This window comes from Musa acuminata, chromosome BXJ2-4, assembly GCF_036884655.1.
Source record: "Musa acuminata AAA Group cultivar baxijiao chromosome BXJ2-4, Cavendish_Baxijiao_AAA, whole genome shotgun sequence".
NCBI lineage: Eukaryota > Viridiplantae > Streptophyta > Magnoliopsida > Zingiberales > Musaceae > Musa > Musa acuminata.
In genome coordinates, this window is record NC_088341.1 from 34378505 (window position 1) to 34397765 (window position 19261).

Consider the following 19261-nt stretch of genomic DNA (forward strand, 5'->3'; position numbering starts at 1 on the left):
AAAAACGTTATAATTAAGAGATATGAGATAATTTTTAAAAAATATTTTTAATAAAATTTGAGCTCAGGAATTTATGATAAATTGTAAAAAAATTTACCAGCTAAACTAGTTGATTCTTTTAAATTATTTTTTTATTTACTTCTTTAATTTTCATAGTAAGCAAACAATTAGCTTTTTAAGAACATTATATATATATATATATATATATATATATATATATATATATATATATATATATATATGCTCATTTTGCCCAATGCAATGTATTATGTGGAATATTGACATTGAAGATAAGCAAATATTGGGGATGAATCAATCAGAGATAACTTACTCTCTGATTGAAATTCCAAGATTCCTTCCCTTTTGCCTTTCTAGAATTTCTTTTTGCAGCATGCAGGAAGAAATGGATCTTAACCGACAAGGAATTCTTAAGTTGCAAGTAATTCCTGTGTTCTAAAATTTCTGTCTGTAATGCCAAGAAATGTTGCATTGGTTTCTCAATCGGAAATTTATCAAACGATATTATAATGCTTTATGGAAAAATATATGTTGGTAATAATATTAAGTTGGATTTGGATCGGATCCGCCTAATAACATCTTATTATGACAAAAATGAGTCCCTTTTTAGAAAAATCGGATCGATTTTGACTCAATGTGCATTGACTATCTCAAACAGAGCTCATTAGAAAATAAGAACAAAAAATAAAAAATGAAAAGTTTAAAACTAATAATTCGAACTTCATTACCACACTAGAGAAAAGTCCAGCTGCACCGAGGCATCAACTGTGACTTGATGAAGGGGCAGTTTGAAATTCTATTTTAAATCTGAGAACATCATTCGATATGGGCTTTTCCTAAGCAAAATTGCTGTTATTGAAAGCAATTTAATCAAGTTAACAGATATGCAGCTAAACTGGAACAGCATCACCGCAAAAATGATTTCCCCATGGCTAGTAGATTGGTCAGCCGCAAACCAAGTCTGAATGTTAAAGAGTTACACTACTGCAATATTGCATTTGCATCAGAATTCAAAATCGAACGTCAGTTTCTTTCAGGCTGGAAATTAAAAACCAAGGCTGCACAGCACCTTTTCTTAGTTACAAATGTCGATGAACATTCTACCGTTGCCTCAACTTTTCTGGCTTACATTTCTTAAGTGTAACATTGTTACAACTGTCAAAGAACATTCTACCGTTGCCGCATATGTTCTTGCATCCAATTGCCTTTTCTTTATGGCACACTGCTCCAGGGAACTTTTTTCAGATCATCTAGCTGCTGATTTAGTCTTACCAATGGAGAGGTCCATGATGCTGACGATAAGATCTTTGCATTCCAAAGTGTTATATTTGTATAAATCACTTGCGAACCTTTCTAATGGAATTAGAGGTGGAATCTAATCATCATTGACGGCCTCTTCCAAGGACGCTGCAAGGAATTCAGCGAGGCTTGACTTGGAACTGAACTGGTTTCTCTTCTCGGTTTCAGATACTTCGCTTTTCTTCCCGGATATTGATTCTGGAAGCCAATATCCTTGGCCAGCCATTGGCTCCAGTATATTTCCAACTACTGGTTCTAAGTCATGCCAAGGGTTCTCAATCATAGACTTCAAGTAGTAACGCTCAATATCTTCTCGAGCTGAGGCTTTACCACTAAAACTTCGACCTCTACCACCACTTGGCCTAGGACTTGGGCCACCACAAAATTGTCGACCCCTGCCTCTTCCAGTAATAGATTGTGGACTATTACTAAAGGCAATGCTTCTAGGACTTTCTACTGGTCCAAAATGAGGGCTCCTAGGAACACTGTTGGAAGAGTATGTGGGAAAGCCACTTCCACTGGATCTGTTCCAGGAACCTGGGCCACAAGCAGGGGATCCTCGGTACCCTGAGAAGGGAGTTGGCGACCGAACAGGGCTTCTCCATGGACTATTGTAAGGTACATGTGATGGTGTTCCATATGAGCTAGAATCTGGAGGCTGGGACATATGAAACTGCTGAACCGAAGCATAACTGCTATCCATGTATGTGTTCCTTATTCCTGCTAGAACAAGAAAACATACCAAAAGATAATGCTCAACTTCATATACTTTGCTTTCAGGAAAATATTAGTAGCGATTCATTTTCAATACCAAAAGGAAAGAAATACAAAATAACAAAGAAATCACTAAACCAATTGAGGCCTGACCTATTGGCCAGTTCTCCTCTGTCTTGAACAAGTCTGTGTTTCAATCGTTGCAGAAGTGATGCTTATGTATTTGACCCATACAATTTTGTAGAAGGTTCCCATCCCATCCAATATTCTCGAAAATAAAATAAAACTAAAAATTTACAGTTGGAAGCAAGGATCTAAAACCCATTGTAATTTATTTTAACACTAAAGACCATTGTAATTTTAGATCCATGCATAAAAACACTATAAACTTACACATTAACACCTTTAAAAACATAATGAAGCTAAACTGACACATTTTAGTAATTCATCTCTATTAGACACTATAAATTAACTGTTAGCTTAAACTCTAACTTGCATTAACACCTTTAAAAACATAATGAAGCTAAAAACATTAGGGATATTTCAGGTACTTTATATTATTTAAAGATTCTTTAACTCATATCGACTAGTGTTAACAACGGCTAGAGTTCTTAATTTGGGGTTATATATATTTTAACAACACTGGAAATGTGGAGGATCTTAATAATTGTAGGGATATATAAGCTATACTAAAGTTCTCAAGAATACATATGCAAAATCCTAATATTTAAATATGACAAAGACTGAGATATATATACATTGTTAGAATATGGCATTAAAGCCTTAATCTATTCATCATGAAAGAAACCATGCTTTTGTAGAATAAAAATGCATATGAAGAACTTATGATAAATAAATTATTACTTTAATTTTCATAACCATAATCAGGTGTTCGATGCATCATTCAAGAGAAACAAAGTTCTTCCAAGAACCATCAACGAAAAATCAGCACAGTACCAAAAACTATCTGCTCTTTTTTACAAACTGTTAAAAAATATATAACACAAAGTAGAATCTAGCATGCACCAAGACATACAATCAGCATATATTTTAATGATAAATACCAAGCAATTCCAAGCATATGAATTTTACAGTCTGAAAGCTATTTCATGAACACTGAACAGACAAAATATGAAGAAAAGTTGGGTGGGTTAAATGAGAGATTGGTAGAGTTCATGGCACTTCGTAAGATCAATAAGAATCCTATCACATGACGTGTCATCTGACTTCATATAATTTGTTTCACAGCAGAAAACAAAAGTTTATAAAAGGGAGTTGAATTGTTTAAAACCCTTTCATTTAAAGATTTTTTGATGAGAACTGAATAGGTGCCAGTGTTAAACAAGTTGGAGAGGGTAACAAGAGAAAGATCTGACGAAGTTAATTGCATTACTAAATCTTATCATATGGCTCATTGCCTGATCCCACTATTTAATGTGATTGAGATAAAACATAAGTTAAGAGGCAGTAGAAGTTCTGATGAAATAATTGACTTTCACAATGTCCTACCACCGGAGGGGAGTTGATTCTAACTCCAGTTCTTGATTTACTGTTTTAAGCATGGATGTTTAACCCATCAATGAAATAGAAAAGCTTTTATAAATAATAAGGTTCTCAATCAGTTGGAGGAAGGAAAAGAGAAACACCTCCAAGTCTTAGTTCAAGAAATAAAAAAAAAGGAAAAAAATTCAATGATCTTATACGAGTCTAACATATTCAGTCCAGTGATATGCAAATTGCAAAACCTTGGAAATCACTATACAAGTGATTCCATAATGTGCCAAACTAAAAGTACACCACACTATGGTGTTCTAGAAAAGCTAATCGCTAAAAATTTCCTTTTCTAACAAAACATAGACTCACATCAGGTTGAAAATCATCAAGACCCTGAAAGACAATCCAAACTCCAGTCCTTAACCAAAGAACAAACAAGTTAAAATAATAACAAAAAGCAGAAAGATGATAATTTAAACCCAACACTTGGATGGAGGTAGTCATCTTTTTCTACCTTATAAACAAATTGGACTAAAAAGTTATTCAAGTGAAGATCATAGAGGAAACCAGTTGAAATGGATTTCAAGATTTGGTTTGCAAAAAGAAGAGATATTAGGGGTGCTTTGAAGTGCATTTGGATAGTTATGTTGACTAGATCTCCATATGACTATAACGGAATTGATATCCAATTCCTCTAAGCGAGCAAGGACTAAAAGGGAAGCTGTGCACAAGACTCCTGCCAATATGCGATTTTAGGAGGGTCAATGTACACAAACTTCCCCTTGCAAGCAAAGATGTCATTTTTGTAACTTATCTTCCCCTTGCAAGCAAAGATGTCATTTTTGTAACTTGAACCCTGGACACCTAGACCGAGGAGCAACTTTACTACCACACCATGGCTTGCCTTCTTCCAACCGAGAAACAAGGAATTGCTAGAATTATAGAACTCCAATAAATCTAAATGGTATCATTACTCTCAAGTTGCGGACTCAAGCATGACAAAGATGGGGCTAAAACCTAGCTCTAAGGAGGGAGTATTATGCCCATCAGACGGAAACTTGCATGGATGATTAACGTGAGTTACTTGCAAGGAAATTTCCCTCGCATTAAAAACCAAAAGCATGCATCAATTATTTCAGCCATTTACAATCAGAATAAAAAAATATTCACCTAAATCAAATCAATAGGAAGGAAAAGACAAGAAATAAAAGAAATTCGGAATTACCACTAGGGAAGGTTGATTGCGGCGGCGGCGGAGTACGAGGATGTGGGCGGTAGGGGGAAGAGGGACTAAATCCGGCGGAGCCGGCGCCCACGCCTCTCATCCTCTTAGCGGCCGAGAAGGTCGACATCGGATCGGAATAGAACTCGAACCTGGGGGCGGGCGGCGGGGGGCTCTCGAGGCCCCCTGGCGGCGGAACCGGAGGTTCTGAGAGAAGCGGCAGCGGCAGGGGCAGCGGCGCCGAGGCTGGAGAGGAATAGGGGGAAGCGGCGGCCCGTGAGGCCTCCGTGCGCATGGCTTGAAGCCTCTCCCTCCTCTTCGCCGAATCCTCCATGGAAACCACGACGCGGATCCGAAACGGGCGAGGAATCCCTAAAGCTCGCGAGCGCGTGCAAACAGCAGAGGGCCAAGAGACCTATTTGATTCCGGATTCAAGGACACCATCACAACCGTTGAATGGATTTTGATATTAGCGTTATCATCCGAGTATAGTCGGACCATTTGCAATTATTGCAACGAATCCCGCCTCATTCTAGGGTTGTGGTCTTGTTCCTTTTTCTTGATCTTTTAGGGTAAATTTCCACAGAAAAAATTCTCGCAATCCGCCCCTATTTTAAAAAAAAACTATATATATATATATATATATATATATATATATATATATATATATATATATATATATTATTTTTTTTTTTTTTTTTTTTTTTTTTTTACCTCTACCTCAGCATTAGACCCATCGTCAATTTTGTCTTTTAACCCTATCAACACTTTTCTCCCTTGGTTACCTTCGTCTGTTAATCAAAGATCGTGACCCTCGTTGGCCATTGATCATAACTTTCATTGATTGATCATCACGTGTCTTACCTTTATCATCTTGGCTCGTGATACAAGGGCCAATGATGACGACATAGATAGGTGCACACTAAGGTATAAGCAATAAGCAATAAGTAATTTCTCACTCTCACCATCCTTAGCTTACAGGGACCATCGACTAGTATGGAAACACACCATCCTAAGGTATGTATAAAATTTTCAAAACTAAAGAATTTTTTAGAAATTTATCATTTTATAATGTCTTATATTCTTAAAAATCCCTAATTGAACTAGATATTGGGAAATATTTTTCAGAGTAAAAAAATTATACTGTTTCTATGCACCAAAGAATTATTTAATTATGATGTTTTAACATTAAATCAGACATGTAAAGTACTTTTAATATTAGAAACCTTAGTTAACCAAGTATATATAAATATATATATATAAATAGGACAGGCAATTGGATGTGGATATTTGGTCATATAAATGCTTTCAATTACTTTACCAGAGACTGTCAGACTTGAATGCACTCAAGCCTCTGTAATTAAGTTCCCATATGCTACCTTAAGAGTTTCCAGTGATATGTATCTTTGAACAATAAAGCCTCAGTTAGTAAATCATCTTTTACATGTATGAAGCTTCTAATTTTCTTGGCTAAGATCATTTAAGAGGGTTGACTTGACAATGACTTTAAGTAACTCACAACAGGTTAGAATTCCAAGTGGAGTTCCTTTGTTTTCTCAAAAATCTTTATTTTATTAGGACTCACAACAATGAGGTTATCATCTTTTTCCCCTTGAAAATAATCTGTTGCTTTTAACATATACCATATGAAGGTTAATTAGGCATACATTTTCCTGGTTTCTTGATCTGTTACTACACATCAAAGTTGGAATTAGACATGTGTATATCACCTGTAATGAACACCATGAGCAGTGTCTTTGTTCTTCTGTAGGTGAAACTTGTCTGGAATCAGACTCTCTGTTTCTTAGGGTGTCAGAAAGCTGTCACAAAGTAAATGATTTGAGTTTGCATTTGCCACTCTGTCCACGAGCTGCAGATTCAAATGAGAGAGCATATCTGCCTCCAAGAACAGCACCAATGGTTGATCATCCCTGGAGCTATTAAGAACATCTTTTCTGTTCCTATGCATCTGCATCACTTGTAAGTTCTTTGAGTTGTAGGTATCATATCGTCTCTTAGAAAACCCTTAACCATCAAGAACAGGACTAAGGAATGATTCAGTATTGAACTGCCAAGAGAAAACGTAAATGATGCAGAAAAGAACAAAAGCATGTAAACAAACCAGACTTGGGAGGCAAATTCACTGTAGTGAAGATAAATGGATGCATACAATTACTGATGCAGACATGTTTGGATTCAGATCTAAGAAGAAACCTAAAACCAGTGAGCAGAGCCATCTTTGCTTGCTGAGATGCGCAGAAATGGCACACACCATGTGCCTCCCTGTGACCGTGCCGAGCAAGTGCAACACATGCAAGTGAAAATATTCCGTGTGTTTCCGGAATGACGCTTGCATGCGCGACAATGAGCTCCTCCAGAGCGCGATCAAAGGCGACATGAGCTCTCCAACGCAATCGAGTACTGTAAACTATAGGATCGATCATCTCCCTCTTCCCTTCATTGGATTATATTCAATGGAGTACTGCAACCACACTCCTCATTGAGGCGAGGGAGGTGAGGACCACGCACCTCAGTTGTCTGAATCTAGGGTTTCTTTACATTTTCTTGTCAGCAGCAACCCATGGACGCAACGCGACCTGCAAAACAGTATGATGGCCTTGTCGATACCCAGAAGGTCTGTGCTTCTTCCAGCTAACTCGAAACGATATATGATCACGGTGGTGGCATGGGCTGGCAAGTGTTTCACCGGTCATCTCAAGGTGGGATGCTTATTAGTACAAGATGCTAGGTTTACTTGTACTGCAGTCTAAGAGTAGGGCTAACATGCATGCAAACAAAGGGAATCAGTGTGGTCGGATTCAGCATGTGGTTCTCTGCAAAGGAAGACAAGGGAAGAGCCCTTTCCTTTGGATTCTAACCCCATCTTAAACGCTGTCATTCAACAGCCAAGTTGAGGATACCAAATGCACTGAACACAAGTATGATTATAGGGAGGAGAATGGTGAAGCTTAATTGCATGAATCTTTCGTCAACTGTTGCAGACTTTGTTTACATTGGAAGGAGTGTGTAAACTAAGTTACAAAGGGTTCACTGCATGTTACTTAGATTCCTCAACGATTTGTTTCTTTTGCCTCGGTAGTATAAAGCCTCGAAACCCTACTGGTGTGCATCCGCTCACATATGGAAAGGTGAGGCAGTCAAATCCTTCCTTCGCCTTCTCCTCCCATACTCCTATCTGTCTGAAATCCAATCCTCAGTCTTTACAGTCAGAATCCATCTTACGGATGCTTGTTCTCTTCCCATCTCCTTTCTCTACAAATCAGGGATCTGTGTCATACTCCCACAAACCTTTTCTCTAGTGTTCACTCATCACCTGTGTCGTCCTTCTTCTTCTGATCTCTTCCCCCTTTTTCTCTTCATGTGTAAGATTCTTTTTTATCTGCTTCTTCTATTATGCATCACATATGCATGGATTTTACGTCGAGAACTTTATGGGTTCTCCTATAGATCTTGGATTTTTTTTTCTTTTCCTTTCTCTTGCAAATCGAATCTAAACTGATTCAAACTATTGACTTCACGTACTAATCTCTTTCAGACCGGTTCACCTCTCAGATCTTCCTCTCTCTATATCCTCCGATGGAAGTTGCCGGAAGAAGTGCCCAAGGGAATGAGTGAAGCTGCCAGCATGATCTAGCTCAAGGATAAAAGCTAGATTTTGATCATAAACCCTCTTGTAGCTTTGAAGGAACTTGGCCATAAACATGAATCCTGGAGATGCCAAAGAATGAAAACATGATTAAAGGACATTAATCCTGGCTAGGTCATGCTCTGGCAGCTTCATTTCTTCCCTTGCTGGGCGCAATAGATGCACCACCACCACCATGACAGGGAAGACGAGAAAGGAGAATAGCAGTGTAAGTATGCCTTTTCTTATGCTGATTGACATGGCCATGCTTCTTCTCCATTGCATCCATCAATTCTCTTATCAGTTGGTACAGTACTACCCCATGGCCAGCAGGATCCACTTTACTTGCCTTTGATTCTAGTTTTATCTTTGTCTGCTGAAGGGTGCTATTGGGGAACAAAGTACCCCGGTATGTGAGTGTGGGCTCAAATGTTTGTGCTGTTTACATCAAATCCATGACAGTAGGACAGTAATCCAGCTATATCTCCATGGATTCTTTATTCCTATCTTTCCTTGTACACTTGTGTGTGCAAGTTAAACAAGTTACATGATCTGATATCAGTGAAGCTTCACCTCCTCCATGTTGAATTTACAGTAGCTTACAGAAGATGGAGGTGAATCATGTATCACGTGCACTTCAAATCAACATCCTCCAGGTCCAGTATGTCTGCTTCCATTGTGCATTGAGGTGACACATCTCAAGTGCTTGCAATTGGTCTGCTATGATCAGGACATCATCAGCATGATAAAAAGGTTGCAGTCTCAGCTACTTCAGGACTTTGGCCTAATCTGGCTCAAGCACTTGCCTTTGCTGTGGATTGATTGATGTTAAAGAGCATCCATGTAAAACAATATGTACATTCTGTTCATGTTGTTTTGCAAGAGCGGGAACATAGAGGATCAGTCTTTAGATTTGCATGACTTGAATCCAGCCTTGAAGTCCACAAGAGGCATTCAGAATCTTGATGAAATAAACTCACATCTATAAGCATTTATCACCTATATACTCGTTTGCACAATTGAAAGTGAAAAATGTAGTGATCTATTTCACATCATTCATGATTTTGTCACTAAACTTAGTTTGATATTTAAGATACAAGTGGGAAAATAAGAAGAAATAAAAAAAGACTGTGGTGTCAATTAAGAACAAACAATGTGTGTGGTCAAAATGAGGCTTCAATTAACTGAATGATGCAACATTCCAAATGTGTTGCTGCTTGTCACTCTCAGAATCCCTTAATGGTTGTCTCAATCCATGAAATAGTTTGTACCTGCAGATATGTATAACCAGCTCATAATCCTGTCTGCCTCTACAACAAAATAGTTTCATCCATATATATTGGTCTTAGTTGAACAATATGTATACTCTATGAGCCTTTTGGACATCATCATGATATGACATTCAGAATAGTCTTGGTGCATATCACCAGAGTAGATGCCTAAAGTGAATGATTTTTTTTCTCTTATAGTATGTTTAAAGTGAGTGTTTGATGCCAAACAAGGATCCAATGTGACAGGCCATGAATCATTTTTGCACTCACACTGCAATATGATTGCTTTTGTATATGGCTTTGACAACTAAGATGATGGAAGCCATTTTTATTGGCTTCCATGTCAGTCATGTATGCTTTGAACTCATTGACCTATCAACATATGGCTTTCTGTAGGCTTATCTGACTCAATTTAGGGTCTCAACTATGACAAATTTCTTGACCTTCAACAGGTGCCAGCACATCAGTAAAGCTTCACCTGGAACATTCCATCACTGTTACAAGAAATTGATGTTTGCTCCAGATTTATCCTTGTCCCTTGAAATTATACTTCTTCTGTTGATTGTATATGTCAATGAAAATAATCCACAATTAAGTAAAAAAGATTTTAGTCAAGTGAAAAGTTTTCACTATCACAATTATACTTCTATTGGAGTCCACTTATCTGTGATAACTAGCAAAATTTGTGTGATAATTTTGAAGGAAAAAGGTCATTAGAACAGAAAGATACATGAAAGTGTATTCACATAGAGTTGATTAATTAACCTTGTAGATGCAAAACCCTACACTCCCTCATACTGTACAAATGGCCTCATATGTCTAATCTTCCTGTGTTGGAATTTTTTATTGGCTTCCAGGAATGTCAAGCTTAGGCACTTTTCCTTGAAGTCTTTGTGATTCCTCTGTCAAGATATTGAAGTTCCTCAAGGTTGCTTTGTCAAGCAAACCTCAAGACCTAAATAGGTGTTAGTTACACCAAGAGAGATGAAGAAAAATCCCTTACTTTAGTTGTGAGACAACAACAGCAGTTAGTGTGGCTACATTTTAGGATGATTGTTTTGGCTCTTGGGAACTACTTGTGGCTTCCCAAAGCAAACAGAGAAGAAAGTCCAAGCAACTCCAGAAACTTCCAAAGTTGCTAATGGTTCACCAAGATCTTCTTTCTTCTCTCTGGATCAAGATCTGTTTTATACTGTGAAATGTTTCCACCATCATGTTATTCCTGGTTGAGTCTTTTTTAAGAGCATTTCCTGTATCATTATGGACACTTACTGGTGCTAGCATAGATAAAAATGCATTAAACTCCTCTTCTTTCCTTTGGGGTGATGTTAGAGAGGATGTGAGTGATGGTTGGATCAGATTGAGTCAATTCTATGATCAGTGTCATCCTTGACACAACCAGTAAACTTATCCTGCCATGTGTTCATAAGGATTGTGATATTTAATCCAAAGGCATTATACATTTATATCCTATCTTGCTTTGTCACCATAGCATCTTTCAGTGTTCCTTGTATTCCTTCAAATAAAAGAAATTATTCCCTAGATTGTGAAGAATAGTTTCGATTGCAACCCTCAACTTATTATGAAGAACAAATCTATGGGACACCCAACTTATCAAGTCTGACATCAATGTCAAAACTTAAAAGGAGACAGCCTCTTGTGATTTTCCTGTTGAATCATATGTTTTAACAGTATTTATTTTTGTATGTTCTTAAACCTCTTGTACTAAAAGTACAAGATAATTAGAGGTTAATATATAGGTGCAATTACCAACAAATTAATTAAAAGAAGTCACATCCAACTGATTGGAGCTGCTCCTTGCTAAACTTTCCTTCAACCTGCATTTGGTCTCATGAAGAGAGCAGAAGACACCATGCAGAAAATGTTGGCATGTTTAATTGATGTGGTTACACTGTCACCTGTTGCAGACCCTTCTGAATCAGGCCAAGTCCATTGAATGCAATGATTTAACAGGCACCAAAAAAAAAAACTGAATATGTATACTTTCTTGTGTCTCCTTTTGCAACTTTAGAGTGCCAAATCAATTGCTGTCAATGAACTAATAGTGCAGAGCAGTGGCCTTGCAAGAGTATCCAAACAGTGGTCCTCAAGGAAGACTCACATGAACCACAACCTATCAGCCTACAAGCTGTAGGACAAATACTTTTAGACCATCAATAATCAAGTCCAGATGTTTTCATGGAAGGCACACACACACACCCCCCTCATATGGCGTTGAAATATTTATGCAACCACTGCTTGGCCAGTACAACTACCACTTGGATCCACAGAAAAATCACTGTTAGTCTACTGATTAAGCAAGGACTGATGTGAACATTAGATAGCTCAACCAAAGTTTTCTTAGAGTTTATTTGCTTTAGGTTTGTCACTGGTAAACAGCCTTCTGCTTTGTAGTTTCTGAGTTGGGTGTGGTGAAAGCTTGGCCAGTGCCATGAAGACAAGCCTCCAAATAAGCAGCAACAAAGCCAACTATTAATCAGTTTAATTTGATATGAGATAAGTAAGTAGTTAACAGCTAATTTGCCAAAGAAAAAGGCAATTGATATCTTTCTATGTCAAACACTGAAGAATGAGAAAGTAAAGTGATTGCAGTGACAGAAGATGGAAGCTATCATTTCATAATTAATGGAGTCAAGATCATGTGAACCAGTCCTTCAAAGATAACAGTAAGACAAGCTGACAGTTCAACAAAAATCTTTGATCAGAAAAATACAAAGAAAAAAAAAATCATATAATGCCCATATTGTTGTCATTGTCTTGATGATATGAAATTATTATTATTGTTGTTTATTAGAGAGATCTAAGCTAACGGTCATTTAGTAACATGGCCTTGTTACATTGGAATGCTTGACACACACACACACACACACACACACACACTTCTCCTCTCATGGTGATGCTGAGGAGAGACAAAGGGAACTCTGCATGCAGATTGGTCCCTCAACTCCCTCTCTCTCCTAACGAAACGTGGAGATGCATGAGAAAGGTCAGTCCAAAAGCTATTATAAGCTCACACTAAAAATATAGGAGCCTTTATTCTTTGTGGTGGTGGGTGGTGGCCTCTGCATGACCTTCTTCAATATCCCTTTCTTAGGGACCACCCCCCTCCCTTTATATCGTAGACTTCCTTGGAACCTATGGCAACCCCAAAAATACCAAAGGCCAGGAAATGCCACCGGCCTTCTTCTTTCCTCCTCCCCTTCTTGCTATCTATCAGTCCTCTCACCATCCCAAGCCTCTCTCATACCCTCCTTCTATCCCTTCATCCGCTCACTCTGTGTGGATAGATCAGATGGTGCACCTTAAGGAGATAAAGCTGCCAGCATGATCTGATTTTTCCCCTCATAAGAAGCCAATCAGATCATCTGGCAGTTTCATCTGCTGATGGGAGCACGTGAAACGCAGGAGCTTAGCTATATATCGATCAGGTTTGGTTTTCCTAGTCCCTTTGACTCTTCTGTTGTTACTGCTGATGTTGCTGCTTGTGATATGAGAGAGGAGAGGAGCGGAGAGGAGAGGAGAGGGGAGAGAGAGCGAGAGAGTTTATTAGGTATCGGAGTGGATGGCAAAATCTGGACATGGAGGTGATCAATCTTGACAACATATATATCCCTCGCTGTGAGTTGCTGTTTCAATCCATCTTCTTGGATTCGACATCTTTCTTGCATTTGTATGCCTGAAGTTATAGATCGAGACTTCACATGATATTTGATCTTCCTTTCTTTCTCTTCTGGTTCTGTTTCGCATGGATGCTTACACCACGGACGAAGAGACCACATTGCATGACAAAGCTGTTCTTATGAGAACGCTTTATGTGTGCCTTTTACCTTAGTTTTCTGATCATCCATGTTTGGGAAGAAGAAACGATGACTATCTACCTTGTTTTGCAACATGATGGAGAAGTGACTGTCTCTGCTTTCTACATCGGCTTTGAGAAATCGTCTGGGGTTATCTTCCATGGGTTCTTCAGACTCTGGCCCAACCCTATCCTGCATATCCAATTTGTTTTGTTCCGTTCTGTAGCATCACTTGACCTAGTTTTCCCGTTTCACATGAATGTATATATGTAATTCATCCACCTCTCTCTCTCTCTCTCTCTCTCTCTCTCTCTCTCTCTCAGACACACACACACACATACAAACACAAAGTCTCATTGCTGGGGAACCTCATCTGAGAGCTTTCATCCTCTGCAAACCACAGACCAATAAAGTCTCTCTCATCACACATATCTTCTTGGAATCTCAGTATCTTCAGAGATTTGTTTGGTACTCAACCACGATCCTTTAGTCAAACTACTATGTCTCTCTCAGCACTTTGTTTTATATTGCAGTTTAGGTTTGTTCCCAAGACTGTCACACTGCTGCATGATCTTGACAGTAGAACTGCAAGTCTTCTCTCAAAGGTAGTGTGTAGTTTGCAAAGAAGAGTCGATAGGCCTGATGATAAACTTTCCAAGCAAGAGAAGGAATAACAATTGATGTAAAATAAGTGAGACATGTCCTAATGATGGTGGAGACTGTTGATGCAAGTTGTCTGTGTGATGACACATATATTCTAGCATCATTAGATACAGAAGAATTAGTAGATGTATGTATGATGATGTCTTCCATGTTCTTTTATTCATATGGAAGATGAGGTTGCATCTTCTTGTAACAGATGCAATTCAGATTAGAATTTGGCTTTTTGTGCCATGACCAGTAGATATTTATTTCCAAGCCATTGATTGCTTACATGATTCTTCTATGGTTTTTGCACACCATCTAATAATATTATGCACATAGGTGATGATGGTTGTCCAAACTGGATATATTTAACAAGAACATCTTTCTCAAAGCTGGGTGTATGGTGTTTTCTCCAGCATATGTATCTTGATACACATGTCACACATTTTGTCTTGGTCTTGTTGCAGCTGCTCCTGTTGAAGGTGCTTCTCAATGTGAGCATTAGGTGACAAATACAACCCCTTAATTGATTTGAGTTTGTAATCTCGGTTTCTTTTAGCTCCCAACTTGTACGACATATTTTCTCATCTTGTCCTCACTACTTCATTTTGGTCTTTCCATGCAGCTTCAACCTTAGGGTTCTTTTCTCTATCAACAAATTTATGCAGGATCTTAGGAGTTAATATCTTTTTATCAATTTATATTTGACACTCTGACCAAAACAGATTTGCATCTTCTGCAATATGGTTCAGTGTCAGCTTGGTCAATTGGAGAAATAATTTGGAGTGTAGATATATACCCAGAGAATTTATCTGGTTGTATGAAACATGGGGAAGGACTGCTGATGAAAGTTCTAGAGAAGACCTGAATTGAAATTGATTATGGTTAGGACATGTTAATATGGCATGCAAAATCTCATCAAAACAATACTGCCAAGTGATTGCTGATGAATGTCCCCTTTTTCTCATTTAAGGATCTTGAATTCTGGAGGTCTTCTTGATGCATTTAAGTTGCTTCTTTTTTTTCTTTTTTTTTTCTTGATTCTTGTCTTTGTTCTTAGTTCAATTGCATCTTCTTTTTTTTCCTGTTGATTTTGTTGATATTGTTGTTCTCTTCCATCACCATCATCATCTTCCTCTTCCTAGTCATGTTATAATTATGATCAATAAGAGTTTGTTCTCTTTTTAGGAAAGCAAGAGATCTCATGGTCTTAGAAAGATCAAGTTTCCATTGAAGATTTTTATTTCACCATCTCAATTGAACAAGAGCAATAGATGTGAGACATTATTTTCACAAAAGATGATGAATTTTAGAAGAGGAAAAAAAAAAATCAATCTATCATTCAAATTCTGGCTTAAAAAAAAAGTGAAGGAGAAAAGGCATTATTTTAGTGAAAAAATTATATATATATATAGTATATTATCACCAAATTTGCAAGGACATATTTTTCTAACTAGATGTTGACTAAAAGCATAAGCATGGAAGCATATCATTGATCCAAAGACTCATCATCAAAAAAATAATAAAGACCAAGCAAAAACTCAGCTTAACATTGAGCTTATTCTTTCTAGGTTGCATGTCATCTCTGACATGGAGACAGAAGAGGAATTAACTTACATGCTTGATATATACTGATGTAGCATTCAAAGAAAATATTTTGATGTTTAACCAACAAAAAATTGGCAACAGTGTTAAAAGTAATGAACAAATAATTATTGTACATAGATGTATTGACAATTTGCAGAGTCCTGTGGCACAAAGCTTTGATGTTTCTATGCATCTTAGGTTCAGACAGCCATCATCATCCGGGAGAACTCCTCAAAGTTCACTTGTCCATCACCATCAGTGTCGGCTTCCTTGATCATTTGAAGAACCTCTTCATCTGTCATTTTCTCCCCAAGATTGATCATCACATTCCTCAGCTACATGCAAGAAAGTTATAGTTAATGATCCAGTGAAGTTGTTTTTTCGGAATTCTAGAATGAGAATGCTTGATAAACTAAGTGCAAGAGAATCCGGAGATTGTCACAACCTCTGAAATTTGATCCAGGGATAGTAGTAGAATCTAAAAGTTTGTCGAGTTCAATGTAGCGGGTTACGATAGAAATAAGAACCAAAATTTCGTGGATCTGGATCGATGATCTAATCTAAATCGAAGCAATATTGGGCCGCGTTGGCAGGTTGTTGGCATCCAAGTAATAAATTTTCGATGACTTCCTTAGATAAGTAAACTACCAATTCAAAGAAAATATTTCTCTGACTAAAAGGGAATTAGCACAATCCAGCAGTTACCTCAGTGGCTGAGATGTACCCATTTTGGTCTTTGTCAAAAACTTTGAAGGCTTCTCTTAGTTCCTCCTCAGCATCACTCTCCTATGACATCAGGAAAAATCAAATGTTGTTGGTGAATATTTTTTATGACAAGTGTTTTGGAGCTTATTTTGCTGAATTGGATACTTGTCTACCTTCATCTTTCTAGCCATTAGATTCAAAAACTCTGTAAACTCTATGGTGCCATTGCCATTGATATCGACCTCCCTGATCATATCTTTCAGCTCTTCTTCAGTCGGGTACTGACCCAACGATCGGATGACAGTGGCCAGTTCCTCCAGTGTAATGCAGCCTATCATAACAGCATGTTAGCAAGAGGAATCTGAGAGGCGAGTTAAATTGTTAAGCAATTCCGAAAGGCAATAGAGAACTGCAGAGAATCATCCCATAGGTGGAGACTAAAACAACAATAAGCTGACTTTAGAAAAACTAATAGATTGCATTGCTGAAAACTCAATAACTTGACTTAAAAATTCTACAGAGGCAGTCAACTCAATGACTTGATGAAACTCTTATACTTACAAGACTCAGATAAATATCTAAATTTGGTGATCCATGCTTAGATTATTGTGTTTAGCTTTATCTACAATTAATCCTAAATGAAATTGTGTACGAACACAGAATTTTCGTAAAGCATATAATCTTTCATAATACATGTGTTTACCTACGAAAAAATGATAGTAACAATGGTCGAGAGAAAATATGGTCAAAACTAAAGGCTCATGTGCTATGTTACCTGAAGTGTGGTTCATTCTTGTATGCAGAGTGTTACCAAGTCCTGAAACCTGGGTTACATTTGCTCGAATCTTTTCAATTGGAAAGAAATATGTTTATCAAGAATGTGTAACACATCTTTACATAACATGTGTATATATGTGTGTACACAGAGGGATGCAAAATTAGTTCACGCAATTGCAGTAAATATTTGCCATCCATTAAAGGTGCATGTGCTCCTTCCCCTTTTCTCTTGAGCTTCTGAGATGTCGTTCTGTATGATCCACACAACAAAAGTTCCATTATCTAAATACTTTATAAAGATGTAAATTTTCGCCCCTCTTATGATCTATCACAATATATATTAGGTATAAGTGGTTATAAATTCGATTTGGGTTGTAGGAATCCGACTGAGCTTAAGCAACTTGTTCAATTACTAAATGAGTTTCTGACAAAGAACAGGCTACGAACTTGCTTAATAACCAAGCATTTGATGTTGTGAAATCAAAATTTGGCCTCAATAAGCAAGCCATTCGAAAGAGGATTGCTTTGGCATTAAAATGATCTGTCAAGCTTCCAAAATTTTGATGTACTGCTTAACATGGTCTGCAAGCAAGTTATCAACCTTATTCTGTTTAGAAGAAAGGACTCTTCTAAGAACAAAACCCATATAGAGGACCAGAACAATTTATTCTAATGTAAGTTGCCTTGAATTGCCCATGACCAACTCATGTATCCTACTCATAGAACATCAAACATTTGAAATAGGTAAATGTGAGTATTTCAGAGGAGGAAAAGTCAAAATCATCACAAATCCCTTACAAAGAACTCTAGAAAAGGGGGGCGGGGGGGGAGGAGGGGGAGTGGGGGGAGGGAGTCAGCTTTATCTTACTTAACAAAGAAAATCATCAAATCTGATATGGAAGTTACAAGGAAGCAAATTGCAGTAGAAACAGTAGTTTGAATCCAGTCAACAGATGTTTGTGAAATGATAACATTAAGGCTTCAATATCCAAACATTTACAGAGATATGGACATGAATATGAGACAATATTTACCTTTCCCTGAAGAAAAGATGAAAGACCAGAATCGCAAAAGACCAACTTTCCTAAGAGAGAAACTATTCCTATTAATTCATTAGCAAAAAAGATCAAGCCAATTAGAACTTTCACTGGTTCTGAGGACAAAGAAAGACCAATTTCTTTGGCCAAACATCACAGACTATGAGGCTCAAAACTAGATAAAAATCTGATAAACCAACAGAGAGGAAGAAAAAAAAGGTGAAGCAAAGGCAACCATATGCCCACTCGAGAAAAAAATCCCAATCCCATATCAGAACCAACTCACATGGACTCACAAACCATACAGAAGAAGCTCATAAAACCAACGACACAGAAGCATAAGCAGGAAAAAAAGAAGGGCGGGCAAAGACAGGCTGGCAGAAGAAGAACAAACCATCTCCATCCTTGTCGAAGAGGCAGAAGGCCTCTTGGAACTCAGATATCTGATCAGCTGACAACCGGTTCATGATAGCTTCACTGCCTTAAGAAGCAAACAGGAGGGAAGGAGCAAGGAAAGAGGGACAAGGAGTGGGGAAGCAAGGAAGGAAGGAAGATCCTGTGTGGTATTCTGAAGCTGGAAGGCATGCCCAAAGCCTCTTGTAGGCATGAATCCTCTGCCGGCATAATAATAATAATAATAGCTTTGACCGGCCAAAAAGGCTGGTCAAATGCACATTTGACAGTACTATATTGTCGCAATCCAAAGCCCAAAAAAGCAGTTAAAATGGCATATTCACCCTTAATCCTAAGCATTATTTCTTAGTGTTCCAATCTCATTATTATTAGTTCTGGAAATTTGCTGAAAGAAATACAAAAGCCATGGTTTTGGAGGGATGTATGTACAAATTTTGGCTAGTGATTAAGTATGCTCGATTGGCCATTCTAATTACCCAAAGATTATCTTCTTCATCCTCTTCCTCTCCTTGAATGCCACCCTAGTGCTTCATAGCAAATCCACAGTTGCAGGATGTCCACCTATGGATTGTAACTGCGGAAAGATGAGATCTTTGTAATCAAAATGAGTGCAT

The 19261-nt window shown here is 37.8% G+C and overlaps 2 protein-coding genes and 2 long non-coding RNA genes across 7 annotated transcripts; 2 read left to right on the forward strand and 2 right to left on the reverse strand.

Annotated features, from left to right (window-relative positions):
• Window positions 1–980: 980 nt before the first annotated feature.
• On the reverse strand, window positions 981–5161 carry LOC103975327 (protein SICKLE). 2 transcript variants are annotated; one of them, XM_018831346.2, is made up of 2 exons: window positions 4751–5161; window positions 981–2040 (listed from the first exon to the last, which is right to left on the reverse strand). In XM_018831346.2, the coding sequence occupies exons 1-2, from the start codon at window positions 5079–5081 to the stop codon at window positions 1394–1396; spliced, it is 978 nt and encodes a 325-aa protein (XP_018686891.2). In that variant the 5' UTR covers window positions 5082–5161; the 3' UTR covers window positions 981–1393. The 2 variants fall into 2 exon arrangements, with proteins under 2 accessions (XP_018686891.2, XP_009388537.2); XM_009390262.3 differs by having other exon boundaries at window positions 981–2037; window positions 4751–5159.
• A 2730-nt stretch (window positions 5162–7891) lies between these two features.
• LOC103975317 (uncharacterized) lies at window positions 7892–9895 on the forward strand. 3 transcript variants are annotated; one of them, XR_010486143.1, is made up of 3 exons: window positions 7892–8130; window positions 8304–8622; window positions 8989–9895. It is a non-coding gene; the product is annotated as an uncharacterized LOC103975317 (long non-coding RNA). The 3 variants fall into 3 exon arrangements; XR_010486142.1 differs by having other exon boundaries at window positions 8776–9893; XR_010486141.1 differs by lacking the exon at window positions 8989–9895 and having other exon boundaries at window positions 8304–8718.
• Window positions 9896–12832: 2937 nt separating this feature from the next.
• On the forward strand, window positions 12833–15116 carry LOC135610471 (uncharacterized). Its single transcript, XR_010486144.1, has 2 exons — window positions 12833–13303; window positions 14467–15116. It is a non-coding gene; the product is annotated as an uncharacterized LOC135610471 (long non-coding RNA).
• Window positions 15117–15647: 531 nt separating this feature from the next.
• On the reverse strand, window positions 15648–18829 carry LOC103975309 (calmodulin-like protein 8). Its single transcript, XM_009390241.3, has 4 exons — window positions 18628–18829; window positions 16593–16750; window positions 16420–16500; window positions 15648–16049 (listed from the first exon to the last, which is right to left on the reverse strand). The coding sequence occupies exons 1-4, from the start codon at window positions 18698–18700 to the stop codon at window positions 15915–15917; spliced, it is 447 nt and encodes a 148-aa protein (XP_009388516.1). The 5' UTR covers window positions 18701–18829; the 3' UTR covers window positions 15648–15914.
• Between the last annotated feature and the right edge of the window lie 432 nt (window positions 18830–19261).

Bases quoted from the DNA above. Each gene is read 5' to 3' on its own strand.
- LOC103975309 (XM_009390241.3), bottom strand. From the start codon at position 18,700: ATGAACCGGTTGTCAGCTGATCAGATATCTGAGTTCCAAGAGGCCTTC. The intron at 16,751-18,627 runs GTTTGTTCTTCT...CTGTTATGATAG, and splicing joins CTTCGACAAGGATGGAGATG to GCTGCATTACACTGGAGGAA. The intron at 16,050-16,419 runs GTAACTGCTGGA...TCTTGCATGTAG, and splicing joins GGTACATCTCAGCCACTGAG to CTGAGGAATGTGATGATCAA.
- LOC103975327 (XM_018831346.2), bottom strand. From the start codon at position 5,081: ATGGAGGATTCGGCGAAGAGGAGGGAGAGGCTTCAAGCCATGCGCACG. The intron at 2,041-4,750 runs GTAATTCCGAAT...TTCTTGTTCTAG, and splicing joins GCAATCAACCTTCCCTAGTG to CAGGAATAAGGAACACATAC.